The 14815-nt window shown below is 37.0% G+C and overlaps 1 protein-coding gene across 3 annotated transcripts in view; it reads left to right on the top strand.

Moving 5' to 3' along the window:
* Positions 1 to 14400, top strand: part of LOC307119023 (metal transporter CNNM4) — a 36338-nt gene extending 21938 nt beyond the window's left edge. The window contains exons 6-8 of one of the 3 annotated variants that reach the window (XM_079805002.1): positions 1112 to 1201; positions 4519 to 4694; positions 10065 to 14400. In XM_079805002.1, the coding sequence (XP_079661128.1) occupies positions 1112 to 1201; positions 4519 to 4694; positions 10065 to 10430 (632 nt within the window). In that variant the 3' untranslated portion in view covers positions 10431 to 14400. Of the gene's footprint in view, positions 1 to 1111; positions 1202 to 4476; positions 4695 to 10064 lie in introns of all 3 variants that reach the window. The other 2 variants (XM_079805004.1, XM_079805003.1) reach the window with 2 other exon arrangements.
* The last annotated feature ends 415 nt before the right edge of the window (positions 14401 to 14815 follow it).

Raw genomic sequence — 14815 nt, forward strand, 5'->3', positions numbered from 1 at the left:
ATCACTATAAAATCGTGAGAAACCAGCTGAAATAATACCTTTGTTATTCTTTAAAAATGTTGACATGTGCCCTGGCTCTGTAGGCTAATTTGATTAAATTAATAATATTTCAATAATGACATAATATTTTGGTCTGTTACTCAAACAAAAATATTGTTTTGGATTCAAAAGAGCTGAAATATACACCACTAGTTTATATAATTTCCCAAAAAAAAAAAAAAAAAAAAATTTTTTGAAAGTAGTTCACTGAAAAATACATGATTATAATATTTTCAAATATATTATTACAATTTAAAATAACTGTTTTCTATTTGAATATATTTGAAGATGTATTTATTCCTGTGATCCTGTAAATTTATCATCATCATTACTCCAGTCTTCAGTGTCACATGATCCTTCAGAAATCATTCTAATATGCCGATTTGCTCAGTTATCATCAATAATTATTTTTACTCAGTTATTAATAATGGTTCTTATTATTATCAATGTTGAAAACAGTTTTTGCTGCTTAGTATTTTTGTGGAAATCCTTATACATTTTCTTCAGGATTCAAAAAAAGTTCAAAAGAACAGCATTTATTTAAATATCAAATTATTTGGAACATTATAAAGATATTTTCTGTCACTTTTGATCAATTTATTAGTTTCAAACATTGGGAATAATAATAAACAATATTTCTTGATCAGCAAATCAGCATATTAGAATGATTTATGAAGGATGTGACAATGAAGACTGGAGTATAATGCTGAAAATTCAGCTTTGATCACAGGAATAAATTAATATTCAAATAAAAAAACCTTACAGCTTGGACATTCTGCAAAATATCTACATTTTAGTTCCACTGATGGAACAGTCATGCAGGTTTGGAATGATAGCGACGAGTTTTAGGTGAAACATGCCTTTAATGTCACCAGAAAATGTTTTAATTGGAAAGGCAAGACTAATAGCATAAAATTACCCCTTCAAGGAAAATATTACGTTCCTATAGTGTTTGATAATGAGGGATTTCTGCTGATGTTGAAGCAGCTCTCCACAGGATGTTAATGTGTGACGTGTTTAAAGAGCTTCTCTGTCTCTCCTCTGCTCTGCTCTGGCTCCCCCCTCCCCTCAGCTGTCACCCCCCCTCTCTCTCCTTCCATGGTGTCGCCTCGTCCGCGCCGCCTTTCGCTTAAGAGGTTTTCTGTGTTCTCGCGTTTCCCAGGTAAAATCCCCTGCATGTTGGGTGATAACTCGGGGGTGTAGGGGAGCTAACATGGGGGTGGTGCGGGACAGGAACTAGTTAAAAAAAAAAAAAAAAAACTTTTATCATGCTATGAACCGTTGTCCAGCAAGATTTTATTTTAGCATTGATTTTAAAGTTCTTTTCCAAAGTACTGCATCAAATATTGATAGAAAATATTTCCAATAGTTTTTTTGTTTATTAGGAAACAGTCCGTATTTTCAAATCAAGTTTGTGCTTGCGTTCATTCAAGACATTCAAAATTGATGCAATTAGCCCAAATGTTTAAAGCCGTTGACGCACAACAAGTCTTGAGGCGGCATGTTTGAATGTGTGCAAACATAATTGAGATTTGTGAGCTATCCTCACACAAAATGATCATTGGCATTCAAAGGAACTGACGTATAATGTATGAACCACTTTTACTTTTTAGTTCTTTCAAGTTACAAAAAGGATGTGACAATCACTATAAAAGTGTAAAAAACATGCTGAATTTATTTATTCATATTTTTTAATACAGTGATTTAAAAGTTCTGTTCTAAAGCCTAGGCAGCCATTTTAGGCATTGTATCTATTGCAATAAAAATACATTTCAGTACTGCATAAAATATTGATCGAAAATAGTTCCATCTAATAGCACATATTTATTCAGTAGTTCGATCTTAATAAAAAAGCACTTTCATCCAATATTTGTGTGTGCTATGTATGTGTATGTAAGTCCAAAATCTAATACTTTCTTACTATATAGGTTAGGTTGCAAAAAACAGTTGGTCTATTCTCCACCGCCAAAAGAGTAGCATGTCCAAATACATAGGCTGTGTCCGAAATTGCATACTGTGTAGTAGGCACTACATTTGATTTGAAGCTGTTAAAACTGTTTAAAAAAAAGTATGTTCTTTATAGTATGCGTGTGTGTAGGCTAGTATGAATGAAATTTGGATGTACTACATCCGCCATGCAGTCGTTGTCATGTGACCTACAGCATCGCTTCACTGTCATTCACAAATCCTCTCCCGTGGCCTCATGGGATAGTAAAGTGTCCATCGTATGCACACTTCAGAATCTTGCCAGAAGTAGGTCATCTGGATACTTTTCGCCTACTGTTTTATGAATACTATGAATTCTGATGTATTACTCGGCTCACATACTGTTTTTCGCCTACTATATAGTATGGAAGTAAGCGTATTCGGTAGTACGCATCCGATGAATACTTTGCTATCCCATGAGGCCACAGGAGAGGATTTATCAATGGCAGTGAAGCGACGCAACTGACGTCGTAGGTCACATGATAATGACAATATGCTGGATGTAATAGGTTATGTCCAAATGTTATTTTCACAGTACCCATATTCATACTATATATAACATACTTTTTAGTATGTACAGTATGTACAAAATAAGTATCTACTCAAGAGAGTATGCGATTTCAAACGCAGCATTAGTTGTGTTAGCTTAGCAACATAACTCTACTGGAATGTAATGTAAGCATTAACGTATATGCGTAACATGGCATAAGACGTGTAGATGTTCATGACAGTGTTAGTAAAATGGAAGCTTGCTGGATAGTTGGTTCAGGCGTTGAGCTCAATCTTTGGAGAGCTCTTCTACTCTAACCTCTAACACACACACACTCACTCACCCACTGCCTGTCCATCACACCTGACCTCATGAAACTGAACACAACATTCACACCACCCTGAAAATACAGTCCTGCTCCATTCACGAGCTGCCTTAGTATCAGAATATACTAGCAAACATGCTCTGCTTCTGCCATGATCCTTGTGAGGCTGACATGATGAAACAGGAACTTCGTTGTTTGGATAAAAACAAAAAAAACGAATTGCATTTATAAATTATATATGTAATGTAATTGTACATGATCAATCATAGTTAGTGTACGTAAGTGCTGTGCAGTTTACCATGAACTAAAACTTAAACTAAAAAAAGATGTTCATTGACATATATTAAACATTTCCAAATAAAATAAAATATAAAAAAGTGACGTTGTTTCTGCCTCAGCAAATGTTTTAGTAGAAGTAAAATTAGTATTACTAAATAAAATAAATAAAATCTATAGACATTTAATTACAAACGACAAACACAACAAACTAAAACATAATAAAAACGAATTCAAATATTATTAAACTAAGATCATTTGGTAATATTCATAGGTTATTTTTATTTTTTCTTCGTTTACGTCTGTTCTCCTCAGGAAATTTTCAGTTAGGCGGTTTGGTTTATGGCTATTAATTAGGCTACGTAAAGTGGCGTTCGCCTATCGAGTAGCATGTTAGCTATATTCTGAATGAAAAAAACTCAATATTTTGACCAAACTGTACGGTTTCAGACGCTTTTGGCTGGATGGAGTGCAATGTATAGTCAAATACTAAGGCAACTTTCCGATATCATCGAAATTCTCTGATATCGCTGTGATGATTGGTTCCGTCAGCAACTCTTTTTAATTTTAATCATGTTCTCTTTGGATACAGTTACTGACCAAACAACTACACTGAGAGCACGTGAGCGACACGATACGAACATACTAGAAAGCTTCCGTTATTATCTGCAAACTTTGCATGTTGTGCAGTGTTGTTGATTGATTATATAGATTATAACAGGGGAGTTCTGGTGTATCACATCGCGTCGCTCGCAGATCTATAGCACGTTAACACAGAGAAAAATCTCCCATGCTTGTATCAGTAGCTTCTGAATCAAGTGAACTGTTTGTGCGCTTTTGTCCGCATACAGTCAGCATTCATTTATTTACTGTCTGTGTCGCAGTGACTGCTGAATGTAGTTTCTAACAACACCTCTAGATGGCGCTAGTGTATTAACATATTACAGTCAGACCATCTAGCGCTCATCCCACGTGGTTTTGTTTTGACAGTATTAGGTCACCGAGGTTATGTGCATCCTCTTCTCTTTATAATCACATACTAATATTATACTCCTGAATAGTATAGCATATTAAAATCTATTCTTCTCCAATATAACTGCTCATACACAAATGCATGCTTTAGAAGCCTGAAACGACTATCCAATCATTTGCAATAATCTTTTCATTCATTTCAAATGTGTTTGTTTGTTATAGGAGTTGTTCTCCTTGTCAGTTGTTGTGAATTCCCTCTCATCGGTGGCATCATCTCACTGTTGTTGTTCTAAGTCTTGTCAGATTAGTATTCGTGTGTGTTTCATTTTCATTGAAACTGTGTTTCATCTGTGTGTGTGTGTGTGTGTGTGTGTGTGTGTGTAAGCAGACGTGCCACGACATGAACTGATGGATTTCATGTGCATTCCAGAGTTTCGCACCCCGTCTCACGTGAGCGGTCTGAACCGCTCTGCGTCTCTGAGCTGCACGGAGAGAGTCGATTCTCTGTCCATCAGCGGCAGTAACAGTCAGCTCAATAACAGCCCCGCGGCACAGTACGTCCCTGATTTTAATGTGCGGGCCCTCACTGACCTACAGTTTGTGAAGGTATGTTATGTCCATAAATGTTCTTGTGGCTGTCCGATAACATCATCATTTCAGTCTGCTCCTGAAATTTGAAGTCATGCTCCTGTTATGACTTCAGAAGACTTGTGGGTTGTATCAACTATTTTATGCTGCGTTTTTGGGATCTTCATAGATCTTTAATTTGAGCTGTTTTTCTATATCTAATGGTAAATGTATTATATATGCTTATCTACATTGTATGAGTCATCCTGCTCTCAAGATTTTTGCATTGCCCTTTAAAAAAACCCATATTTGTTGACCATTTTAGAAATGAGTGTACACAGCAGACACATTTTTTGTTTGTTTTTTTAATACATTAAAGCTGCTGTCCATAACTTTTTTTGTGTTCAAGATTTACAAAAATTATACAATAAGAATGGAAAACACGGTTTGGAAAAAGGATTCATGTTGTAGTCTTACCCTGAATCATTATGCTACACTTATAATAAGTGTTTATATTGGGACTATTTCAGGCCAGACTGGTAGGAACCGCTGCGGAGGAGCACAGTCCCTGCGTGACTCGCCATAGACATAAACAGAGAGAAGTAGCTCCGGCTGCAATGTTCTTCCGCAAGACGCATGCAGTTCTGTTTATTAACCGCTAGTGCGTAAAAAGTGGCGGACTGCAGCTTTAAAAGCAGTAATATTATGAAATATTATTACAATTTAAAATGACTGTTTCCTATTTGAATATATTTTAAAATGTAATTTATTCCTGTGATCAAAGCTGAATTTTCAGCATCATTACTCCAGTCTTCAGTGTCACATGATCCTACAGAAATCATTGTAATATGCTAATTTGCTGCTTTTATATACATATGTACACACACACACACACACACACAGACATATATATTATATAAACACAAACTTTAATGATAGTAATCGATTTTACAGCCCTAAAAAAAAAAATATATATATATATATATATATATTATTAGGGGTGTAACGGTACATGTATTCGTACCGAACCGTTTCGGTAAAGTGCTTTCGGTTCGTGCACGTGTGTCCCGAACGGTTTCCGAATGCGATCTTTAACAGTTAACAGTCGGCTTATTTTGAGCTCGGAACACACTTTAATCCAAGTTCCTACACGAACATATTAAGCATTCAGTCCATTTTATCACGAAATTCAAACAATAAATGTCGTTTTGACGCTCTTTAATGTGGCGTGACTGATCACTGGTCACAGTTCAAGCATTCGCGCAACGCGCGCGATCATCTGTGAACGCGATCGATCATCTCTTCCTAAAGAATAAACATGAATGAACATCTGAAGGTGTGTTGAGGATACATTACAACTTACTGTCACATATCATACATGGTTTAATCGCTCAATCAGTGTTTCAACGGTGGAAAGACCTCAATATAACTGCTTGTAAACTAAACAATGTCACGCAGCATCACATTTACCTCAGGCAGTCATTCAGTGTCCACAGAATTTTATTCACTCGAGAAATCAACTCTTTCACTAAATATATGCACTACATTAGCTGTTATATTCATTATATTCTACTTAACCTGTTAGTGATGTCTTGATTATTTCATGTATGTTTAAATAAACCTGTCATAAAAATGACAGACACCGTGTATAAATGATTATATTTCAACAACGAATTGGAGAAAAAACTATTTTATAATTAGATTTAGAAGTTATTGCAAGAACTGCCTTAGCCTATGTGAAGTTTACATTTTTGTGTACTATGTTATTTGAGTGTTGATTATTATACCTAAAAATAAATAGCAACTGAATTTAGGCTAATAGTTTGGGCTCTGTTGTTAACCTTTAATATTAATGTGCAAGTAACGGCTCTCTATATAGTTTACAGCAATATCTTCAATAAACTTTGTTATAATTTAATTAATTTAAGGACAGACACTTTTTTTTTTCAGTAAACCAATAAAAATAAATAAAAAGCCATTTTGTAAAACTGCTGTACTGAACCCGAACCGAACCGTGACTTCAAAACCGAGGTACGTACCGAACCGTCAATTTTGTGTACCGTTACACCCCTAATAAATAAATATATAAATATTATATATATATATATATATATATAAATAAATAAAAAATATCATCATTTTAAAATGATTTCTGAAGGATCATGTGACACTGAAGACTGGAGTAATGATGCTGAAAATTCAGCTTTGTATATTACATTTTAATATTTATTTAATTTCAATTCAAATATTTTGACCAGCCTGTCCAGTCTCAGCCGCTAAAGGGATGTGGTGATGGAAAAAATATATTTCAATGCTTTTGTGTTCTCTTTCGAAAGTTTTGTGTTTGCTTGCAAAACCTTTGCATTTCCCCTCTAGAAACTTGTGCCAGCAAACAAGTTTCTCGGGGGAACGCAAAACATTTGCGAGAGACAATGCAAAAGCATTGACAAATTATTTTTCCTCCCATCTCATATTTTTTTCCTTCACCATGTCCCTTTAGGGGCTCCATTTTACATAGTCCAAATACTAAAGTAATTTTCCAATGCCATTGAAGTTGTCTGATGTTGCTCAGCATCTCTAATGAGTTTAAGTCATGTTTCTATCCTTACTGACCAGCAACACAACACAAAAATACTATCGGTGCATTCAAAATTGCGTACTGTCTGAGTAGGTACTACATTTGAATCTGAACTTATAGCGACCTTTAAAAAAGTTTGTTCTATATAGAGTATGCATGTGCAGTATAATTAAAATTTGGATGTACTACATCCACGATGTAATCACTGTCATGTGACCTACCAGTGTCAGTTGCGTCGCTTCACTGCCATTCATAAATCCCCTCCCGTGGCCTCATGGGATAGTAAAGTGTATATTGAATGCGCACTTCAGAATCTCGCCGGAAGTTGTAGGTCATCCGGGGACTTTTCGCTTACTGGGTTTTTGTATACTATATAGTGGGGCTATGCGATATTGAAGAAAAATGCGATATCCTTGTTAAATAATGCGATATTCTATATGTGATACGATATTGCTTTAAGTGTGTAAAATCTATTTCAATTATATTTAAAAAATGATTTAAAAACTAGCAAAAATTAGCTACAATAGATGTCACAAATCTGACAATATAATTTTTAACATCAATGTAAACAAACAAAAAATGTAATGCCAATATTTAAATACCAAAAACTCTTTGCTTGACTTGGTAACATATAGTTATATCAGCCTAAAACTTAACATCAAGAACATCCAGGTAAAGACACCTGAACTAGGGGTGGACGATTATTTTTGTTATTTTAATTTATCTTTGTTATAAAAAATTAGAACTAAAAAAAGTAGTCTTCACATGAATTAAATATACACTGATACATAATAAAGCTACAAAGGTTATCCAGCCAAGAGCACTGAGTGATTTTCTCTTGTTCTTGTGTTGTTTGACAGACAGCGGCAGGTTTACTGTATTAGCAGGCTGTCACTTTAAGACCTAATGCACAGATCCCTGACACGCATTCGGTTTCTTTCCCCAACTGATATTGTTCACTTAAAGCATAACCGACTGTGTTAACATGAATGCTCGTCAAGACAGCCATTTTGACATAACTGTGTGTATTTGAAAGTTTGAGTGTGTAACAAGACACTAAAAAAGAACGGCTTGTGCGTACGTTTCGGTGTGTGTGTCAGAGCGCGAGACTGCAAGGAGTTGTTTTTCGCAAGTTATTGCGTTTAATAACTCTTTTTAACGTCAAGCAAGTCACATAAGTAACAGTCGTGTGCCCAGTCTATTCTCTGCTATATGCATCGACCTAAAACGTACACTTTTCACAATGTTGAAGTAGCCTATTAAAATCATTCAGATATTGCATGCCCTTGCGACATTTGCGATATTTCGATATATTGTGCAGCCCTACGATAAGTGTTTGATTTCGGACGCAATGTATATATCTCTCCTTTTGTTTTCAGCGAACTTTGCATGATTTGTGGTGTGGGTGACCTCACTGATTATAATGAATCTCTAGTTTATCACATCGTGTCAATCACAGAAAACGATGTATTTTCCGGACTATAAGTCGCTCTGGAATACAAGTCGCATCAGTCAAAAAATGCACCATGAAGAGGAAAAAAACATATATAAGTCGCACTGGACTATAAGTCGCATTATACTGGACTATAACGCCAGCTTCACATTGCGCGTGCGGAGAGCGGGAGCCGCACACAAGTTCCTCACAAGATTCTCACTCACTCCAAACGTTCTTTCTGCTGCTCGATTACCGTTTTCGGCTGCATATTTTACTACCTGCAGTTTGTAATTTGCAGAATAGGATTTTCTTTATGGGGGCATTTTGTGTTCAGTCTTTCTCAGTTTCTCAATATTTCAGTTAACATTTTTTTCAGTTTTCAGTTGTTTTCCCGAACAATGAAAAAAGTGCGACTTAAGGCCTGTACACACCGGGACGAATATCGCGCGATCTTATCGCCAGCGTTTTTCATGATGTTTTTCGGTGCGTCTTGAGTGTTCACACCCAAGCGATTTTCACTGGCGATGCGCCGAGTGAACGTTCACATTCAGTAGATGCGCTCCCGGTACACAAGGTGGTGCTGCGGCACTTTACGCTTCTGACACTCGCTTGTCACACAGAAGAAGAAGAGAGACCGTATTTACCAAAACCATAGACATATTATGTCTATGGCCAAAACCATTCACAGACTTTTTACTAACTGGCAAGCAGCATTAGCAGCTCATCTTCTTCTTTGTCTACTTACTACTACTACTTCGTCTTATCAATGTGTGCTCGGCAAGACCGTTTTGTGCTTGAGCGCCACCAAGTCGTGTTTTACTGTCACTTCAGCAGCTCCAGGCACGTGAACAAAAGCGCTGATCTCATTGGTGGGCCAGTTTTTAACGCGCCGCGTCAAAATAAAAAAACGAACCCGGGGCGTTTTTTTTTTAAATTACGCTTTTACGCCTGCCGTTTTGCTCGTCGGTGTGCACACTCACATTGGCGCCCTTTGTTTAGTCACAAGGCGTTAAACGTCGGCCATAAACACGCTTGAAAATCGTCCCGGTGTGAACAGGCCTTTATAGTCAGGAAAATACGGTAGTTCAAATCTCACAAGCTTGTATCCGTGACCATGTGAGTAAGTGGGATGAAGTGAAATGATTGTGCTATTATTATTATTATTGTCAATGTTGAAAACATTTGTGCTGCTTCATATTTTTGTGGAAAGCATGATACATTTCTGCCAGCACCTTTAGATAAATGAAAAGTTCAAAAGAACAGTATTTATTTGAAATAGAAATCTTTTGTAACATTATAAATGTCTTTACTGTCAGTTATGATCAATGTCATGCAGCCTTGCTGAATAAAAGTACCTTTTTGAAACCTTTTTTTATTTTGTCTTTTTTTTTCTTAGATCACTCGTTCGCAGTACCAAAACGGCCTCCTGGCTTCAAAGCTGGACAGCACCCCTCAGTCCCCTGAAAGCAGCCATACACGACTGGATACCGGCCCTCTCCCGCCTCAGACCACTTCCATCAGCACGAACCACACCCCAGCGCTGCCGGCTCCCAGAGAGAACGGGCCGGATGAGACCACCTCGCTGCTCAACGACAAGAACAGCCTGTCCAAACGCCACCCTCAAAACCATTCGCACCTGAACACCAACGTCAACTCCAACTCCAGCCCCACCCCTCATCCCCACGGCAACAGCAGCCCGACGCCTTTCCCCAACACTCACGTGCACATGTTCACGCACGCGCACACCGAGAGCACTATTTGACGACACTAATCTGGGGCTCTGACGCCTTGCGGAGCTCCAGATTTAACCGAATGCGATCGCACAAGCACATTTACACTTGTCTTTCCCAGTCCCCGCTAGAAACTACACCACATCTACGGCCCGATCTCGCGATTCGAGAGGCCGAAGGTGTGTTAAAGAACTCCAAAAAAAAGGTGCATCGTCTTCAATGTTGGACGTGATCTCACTGTGATTTTAGGGGCTGCGGGTTCGGCCTGACGTTGGAGTGTTTATGACCTGTATTGCATGCTATTCATGTAGACATGTAATCACGTAGACGCTTTCTAATATTTTCGGTAAACTGTTCATGCGACAAATATGCCCGTTTATAGGCATTATACAATATTTCATCAGTATATAACAAGAGTTATTGTACGATATGCACTTCTTATGATGTCTCTGACCCAGCAGCATACACATTTGTGTGCTGTAGTTTTCTGAGATTATGAGCATAAGAGCACTTTGAGTCTCATAAGCTATTATTGGACTGTTTGTGTACAACTAACCTTTTACCACAAACGATAATCCTTTCAAAGAGACTGGTCTAGTTTATTTGTTTTTTTTCCATGGTCGTTTGATACGTGTGGCTACGTGATGTACCCGTGACGAAATTGTAGCTCTACGTGACAAACGTGAAGGGAAACATTGTAAATAGAGACGTGAAATTTGCTGACACAGATGTGGTTTGGAGAACCCCACGTGGTGGCATTTGTAGCAAAAAAAAACATTGAGCACTGACCACTGCAAAATCCAGACCTGTGATTATAAAATTCTAATTATGATAAGACATTTTATTTAAAGATTAATGTATTTATTTTTTTGTCTAAATTATGTATGTATATTTCATCAATATTTTGTAGAATGCTTTTTTTGACATCATTCGTCCCCTGGATGAATCTCACTAGAGTTATATTTCACAACAACATTTTATTCGATAAAATAAAGCATATATCTACCATTAAGATTTTTTGCATGATGTTATACGTTATTTTCATAACAATTACGCACATTTTCTTCACAAATTCTCATTACTGTAATGTTTCTGCATGGTAACAAAAATAATGTTGGTTTAAGTTACCTTGTTGCCTTAATTTTGAGTTCATTGAAATGAAAAATTTGAGTTAATACAATGAAAGATTGGTTTAATCAACAGAAACTCAAAATATTATGTTATCTGAACACACATTAATTATCTAAGCTGATTTGGCATAAAAATTAGTTTTTAATAAAAAATAATGTGTGGAGGTTTTGTAATTATCAATGATTCTTTTTAGAGTCATATTTCTGTACTACAAATACGTTTTTCTTTTTATGTTGTATGTTCAAATTGTTTACTTTATTTTTTCCCTTCACTGTAATGAAAATACTAAGAAATATCACAATGCAAAAAATCTTCATGGTCCTTATTGATTTTCATTTTGGGGTGAAATAAGATTTTTGTGAGATTTAAAGGAATAGTTCACCCTAAAATGAACATTCTGTCATTTACTCACCCTCATGTTGGTCCAAACCTGTATGAGCTTCTTTCTTCTGCTGAACACAAAGGAAGATTTTAAAGAATGTCAGTAACCAGACAGTTGATGGTCCCCATTGACTTCCATAGAAGGAAAAAAATACTATAGAAGTCAATGGGGACCATCAACTGTCTGGTTACTGACATTCTTTAAAATCTTCCTTTGTGTTCAGCAGAAGAAAGAAGCTCATACAGGTTTGGACCAACATGAGGGTGAGTAAATGATGACAGAATTTTCATTTTAGGGTGAACTATTCCTTTAAAGCCTACCAAGGATGAAAATGATAACGTATAACGATAAAGATAGATCTAAAAAACATTCTCAATATTAAAGAAAAGCAGAGTCCACACCACAACTATAAAGATAACGGCACTGAGAAACAATATCGTTGGAATCGCGTTCAGAACACTTTTTTTTTTCAGTTGATGAACGATAAAAACACTGACAGCCAATCAAAATCCACCCTGCTTTAAAGAGTTCGAGCATTTAAAGCGACAGCGCGCTTAGAATAAACAACGACATCGTCTGTTGATGTGGACGCTAATATTTATCCTTATAGTTATCGTTCTTGGTGTGAACGAGCCTTTACCTACTTTTTTTAATCTCAAAGGCTACAACTGTCCATCAAACAACACAAACAAACATTCCCTTGCTCTGATGGAGAGAGATGCTTGAACAGAATTCACTGTGAACTGAAGTGATTCTCATACTTGTTTGTACACTATTGAATCTTCAGTATCTCTTCCTGAAGTCGCCAGTACTGTTTGGTTACGCCTCTCAAGTTATTAGTTAACAGGTTCCTTGAACTAGTATTAAGATTTCCTAGATCTACTAGCAGTGACCATAAAGCCGGTTCTGTCCTGAGATCACGTTTCAGAGGTCACACAGTGATTTTTCCATTGTGTTCCTCTCATGCTGAGCTGACATTAGATACTATTTAAACCTTATTCTGGTGTATTCATGGCATGCTGTAAGTACGCTATGCAGTGCATGCATAAAGGTTTCAGCGTTAAAGTGTTCTTTTATTTCATACATAGTATAACTATCCCAGTGAGAGTTACGGAGGATAAAAATATTAGAAATAATTATTTAAGAATAGCATTGGATTGTTATTATAATTGTTTTACTCATTGAAGAGTATGAAATTGTCTTTGTCCAACTTGTGTATGATGAGTAATAAGTTATTTATAAATGTTTTGTTGCCTTTGAGAGATTTAAATCTAAAGCAATAAATAGTTCTTTGTTTTGTTTTTTTACGATGTTTAATGTACAACTGCACACTGAGAGAAGAAATAAGTTGCGTTTTACCTAGTGCTGTCCAGTCGATTAATCGTGATTAATTGCGCATCCAACATAAAGGTTTTTGTCTATAATATGTGTGTGTGTGTGTGTGTATATGTACATTCACATACACATACACACACACATTTATAAACAAAAACCTTTTTGTTAGACTTGACTACTGCAATGCGCTTCTGGCTGGACTCCCCTCTTGTGCGATCCAAACACTTTGAATGATCCAGAATACAGAAGCACGTCTTGTCTTCAACAAGCCCAAAAGGACCCACGTCACACCTCTCTTCATCTCTCTGCACTGGCTACCTCTCGCTGCTCGCATCAAGTTTAAGGCGCTGACGCTTGCCTACAGAGCTATCACGCGCTCAGCTCCTGCATACTTTGACTCGATTCTACGACTCCACACCCCCACCAGAAGCCTTCGTTTAGCTAAGGAGCGAAGGCTTGTGGTACCATCACAGAGAGGCAAAAAATCCCTTTCCAGAACATTTTCATTCAACGTTCCCAGCTGGTGGAATGATCTTCCCACTGCCATCCGAAACGCTGATTCGTTGACAACATTCAAAAGTCAACTAAAAACTCATCTCTTCCATGAGCACTTAACCTCTTAAAAAAATAAAAATAAAATAACTTTCCTTTCCTCTTTCCCTCCCTACTCTAGCCTGTGCTACACTGAGAAATGTACACGGACTAAGTATTTCAGGCACTTGTTGCGCTCACTCGACTCTTCACGACCAATCGCTTATTGTACCCCCAAGTTGTAAGTCGCTTTGGATAAAAGCATCTGCTAAATGCATAATTGTAAAATGTTAGATGCGTGATTAATCGAGATTAATCGACTGGACAGCACTCATTTTACCTCAACTGAATTTGACTAGTATTTACTTCAACCGAAACCAAAACATGGGCATTGCGAGCTCTGTACTGCGGCGTAAGATGTTGTATCATGACCAAAGTTACAACGCATGGAATTAAATTTGTGAGTGAACACATCGGCCAAAGCCTTTTGCACTTTGATTTGTCTGTTTAATTCTCATGTTCCTCTCTTATTGCACAGGGACTCTGTTGTGTGGGGGGTGGGGATGCTGTTGCTGCTTGAAACTAATGAAATTCCTTTGAGCGTGCTGCTGGGATTTCCATTCAGCTCCGTAATCTGCTTTTAATGTTTACGATAGTTTCTGCTGAGGAACTCTACGGTAGAGATGTTGTGCAGGTTCCCCTTGTTTGATAAATGTGCGTTTACAGGATGCACGGTAGCATTTTCAACTCTCCATTTACTTTTCGGGTCATGGCCTATGTTGACCTTTCAAACTGTTCAGGGTGTTGAATTGCATACTAAGCACAGTTTGTTTTGGGTTCACTACATAATGAGTGAGAACACTCTCTTGTCTTCCATTACACGAGTGAAATAGTGAAAAAGGATTCATTAAAACAAACTGTAATTTTTTTTCTCGCTTTTTCCTTTTCTCAAGTTGCTCCTCTTTAAAGGGAAATGCAAAAACGCAAATGTACTGTACCTCCCAAGAACACAATCGTATTTAAAGCAATGTGTATATA

This window comes from Gobio gobio, assembly GCF_949357685.1.
Source record: "Gobio gobio genome assembly, chromosome: 22".
Lineage (NCBI taxonomy): Eukaryota > Metazoa > Chordata > Actinopteri > Cypriniformes > Gobionidae > Gobio > Gobio gobio.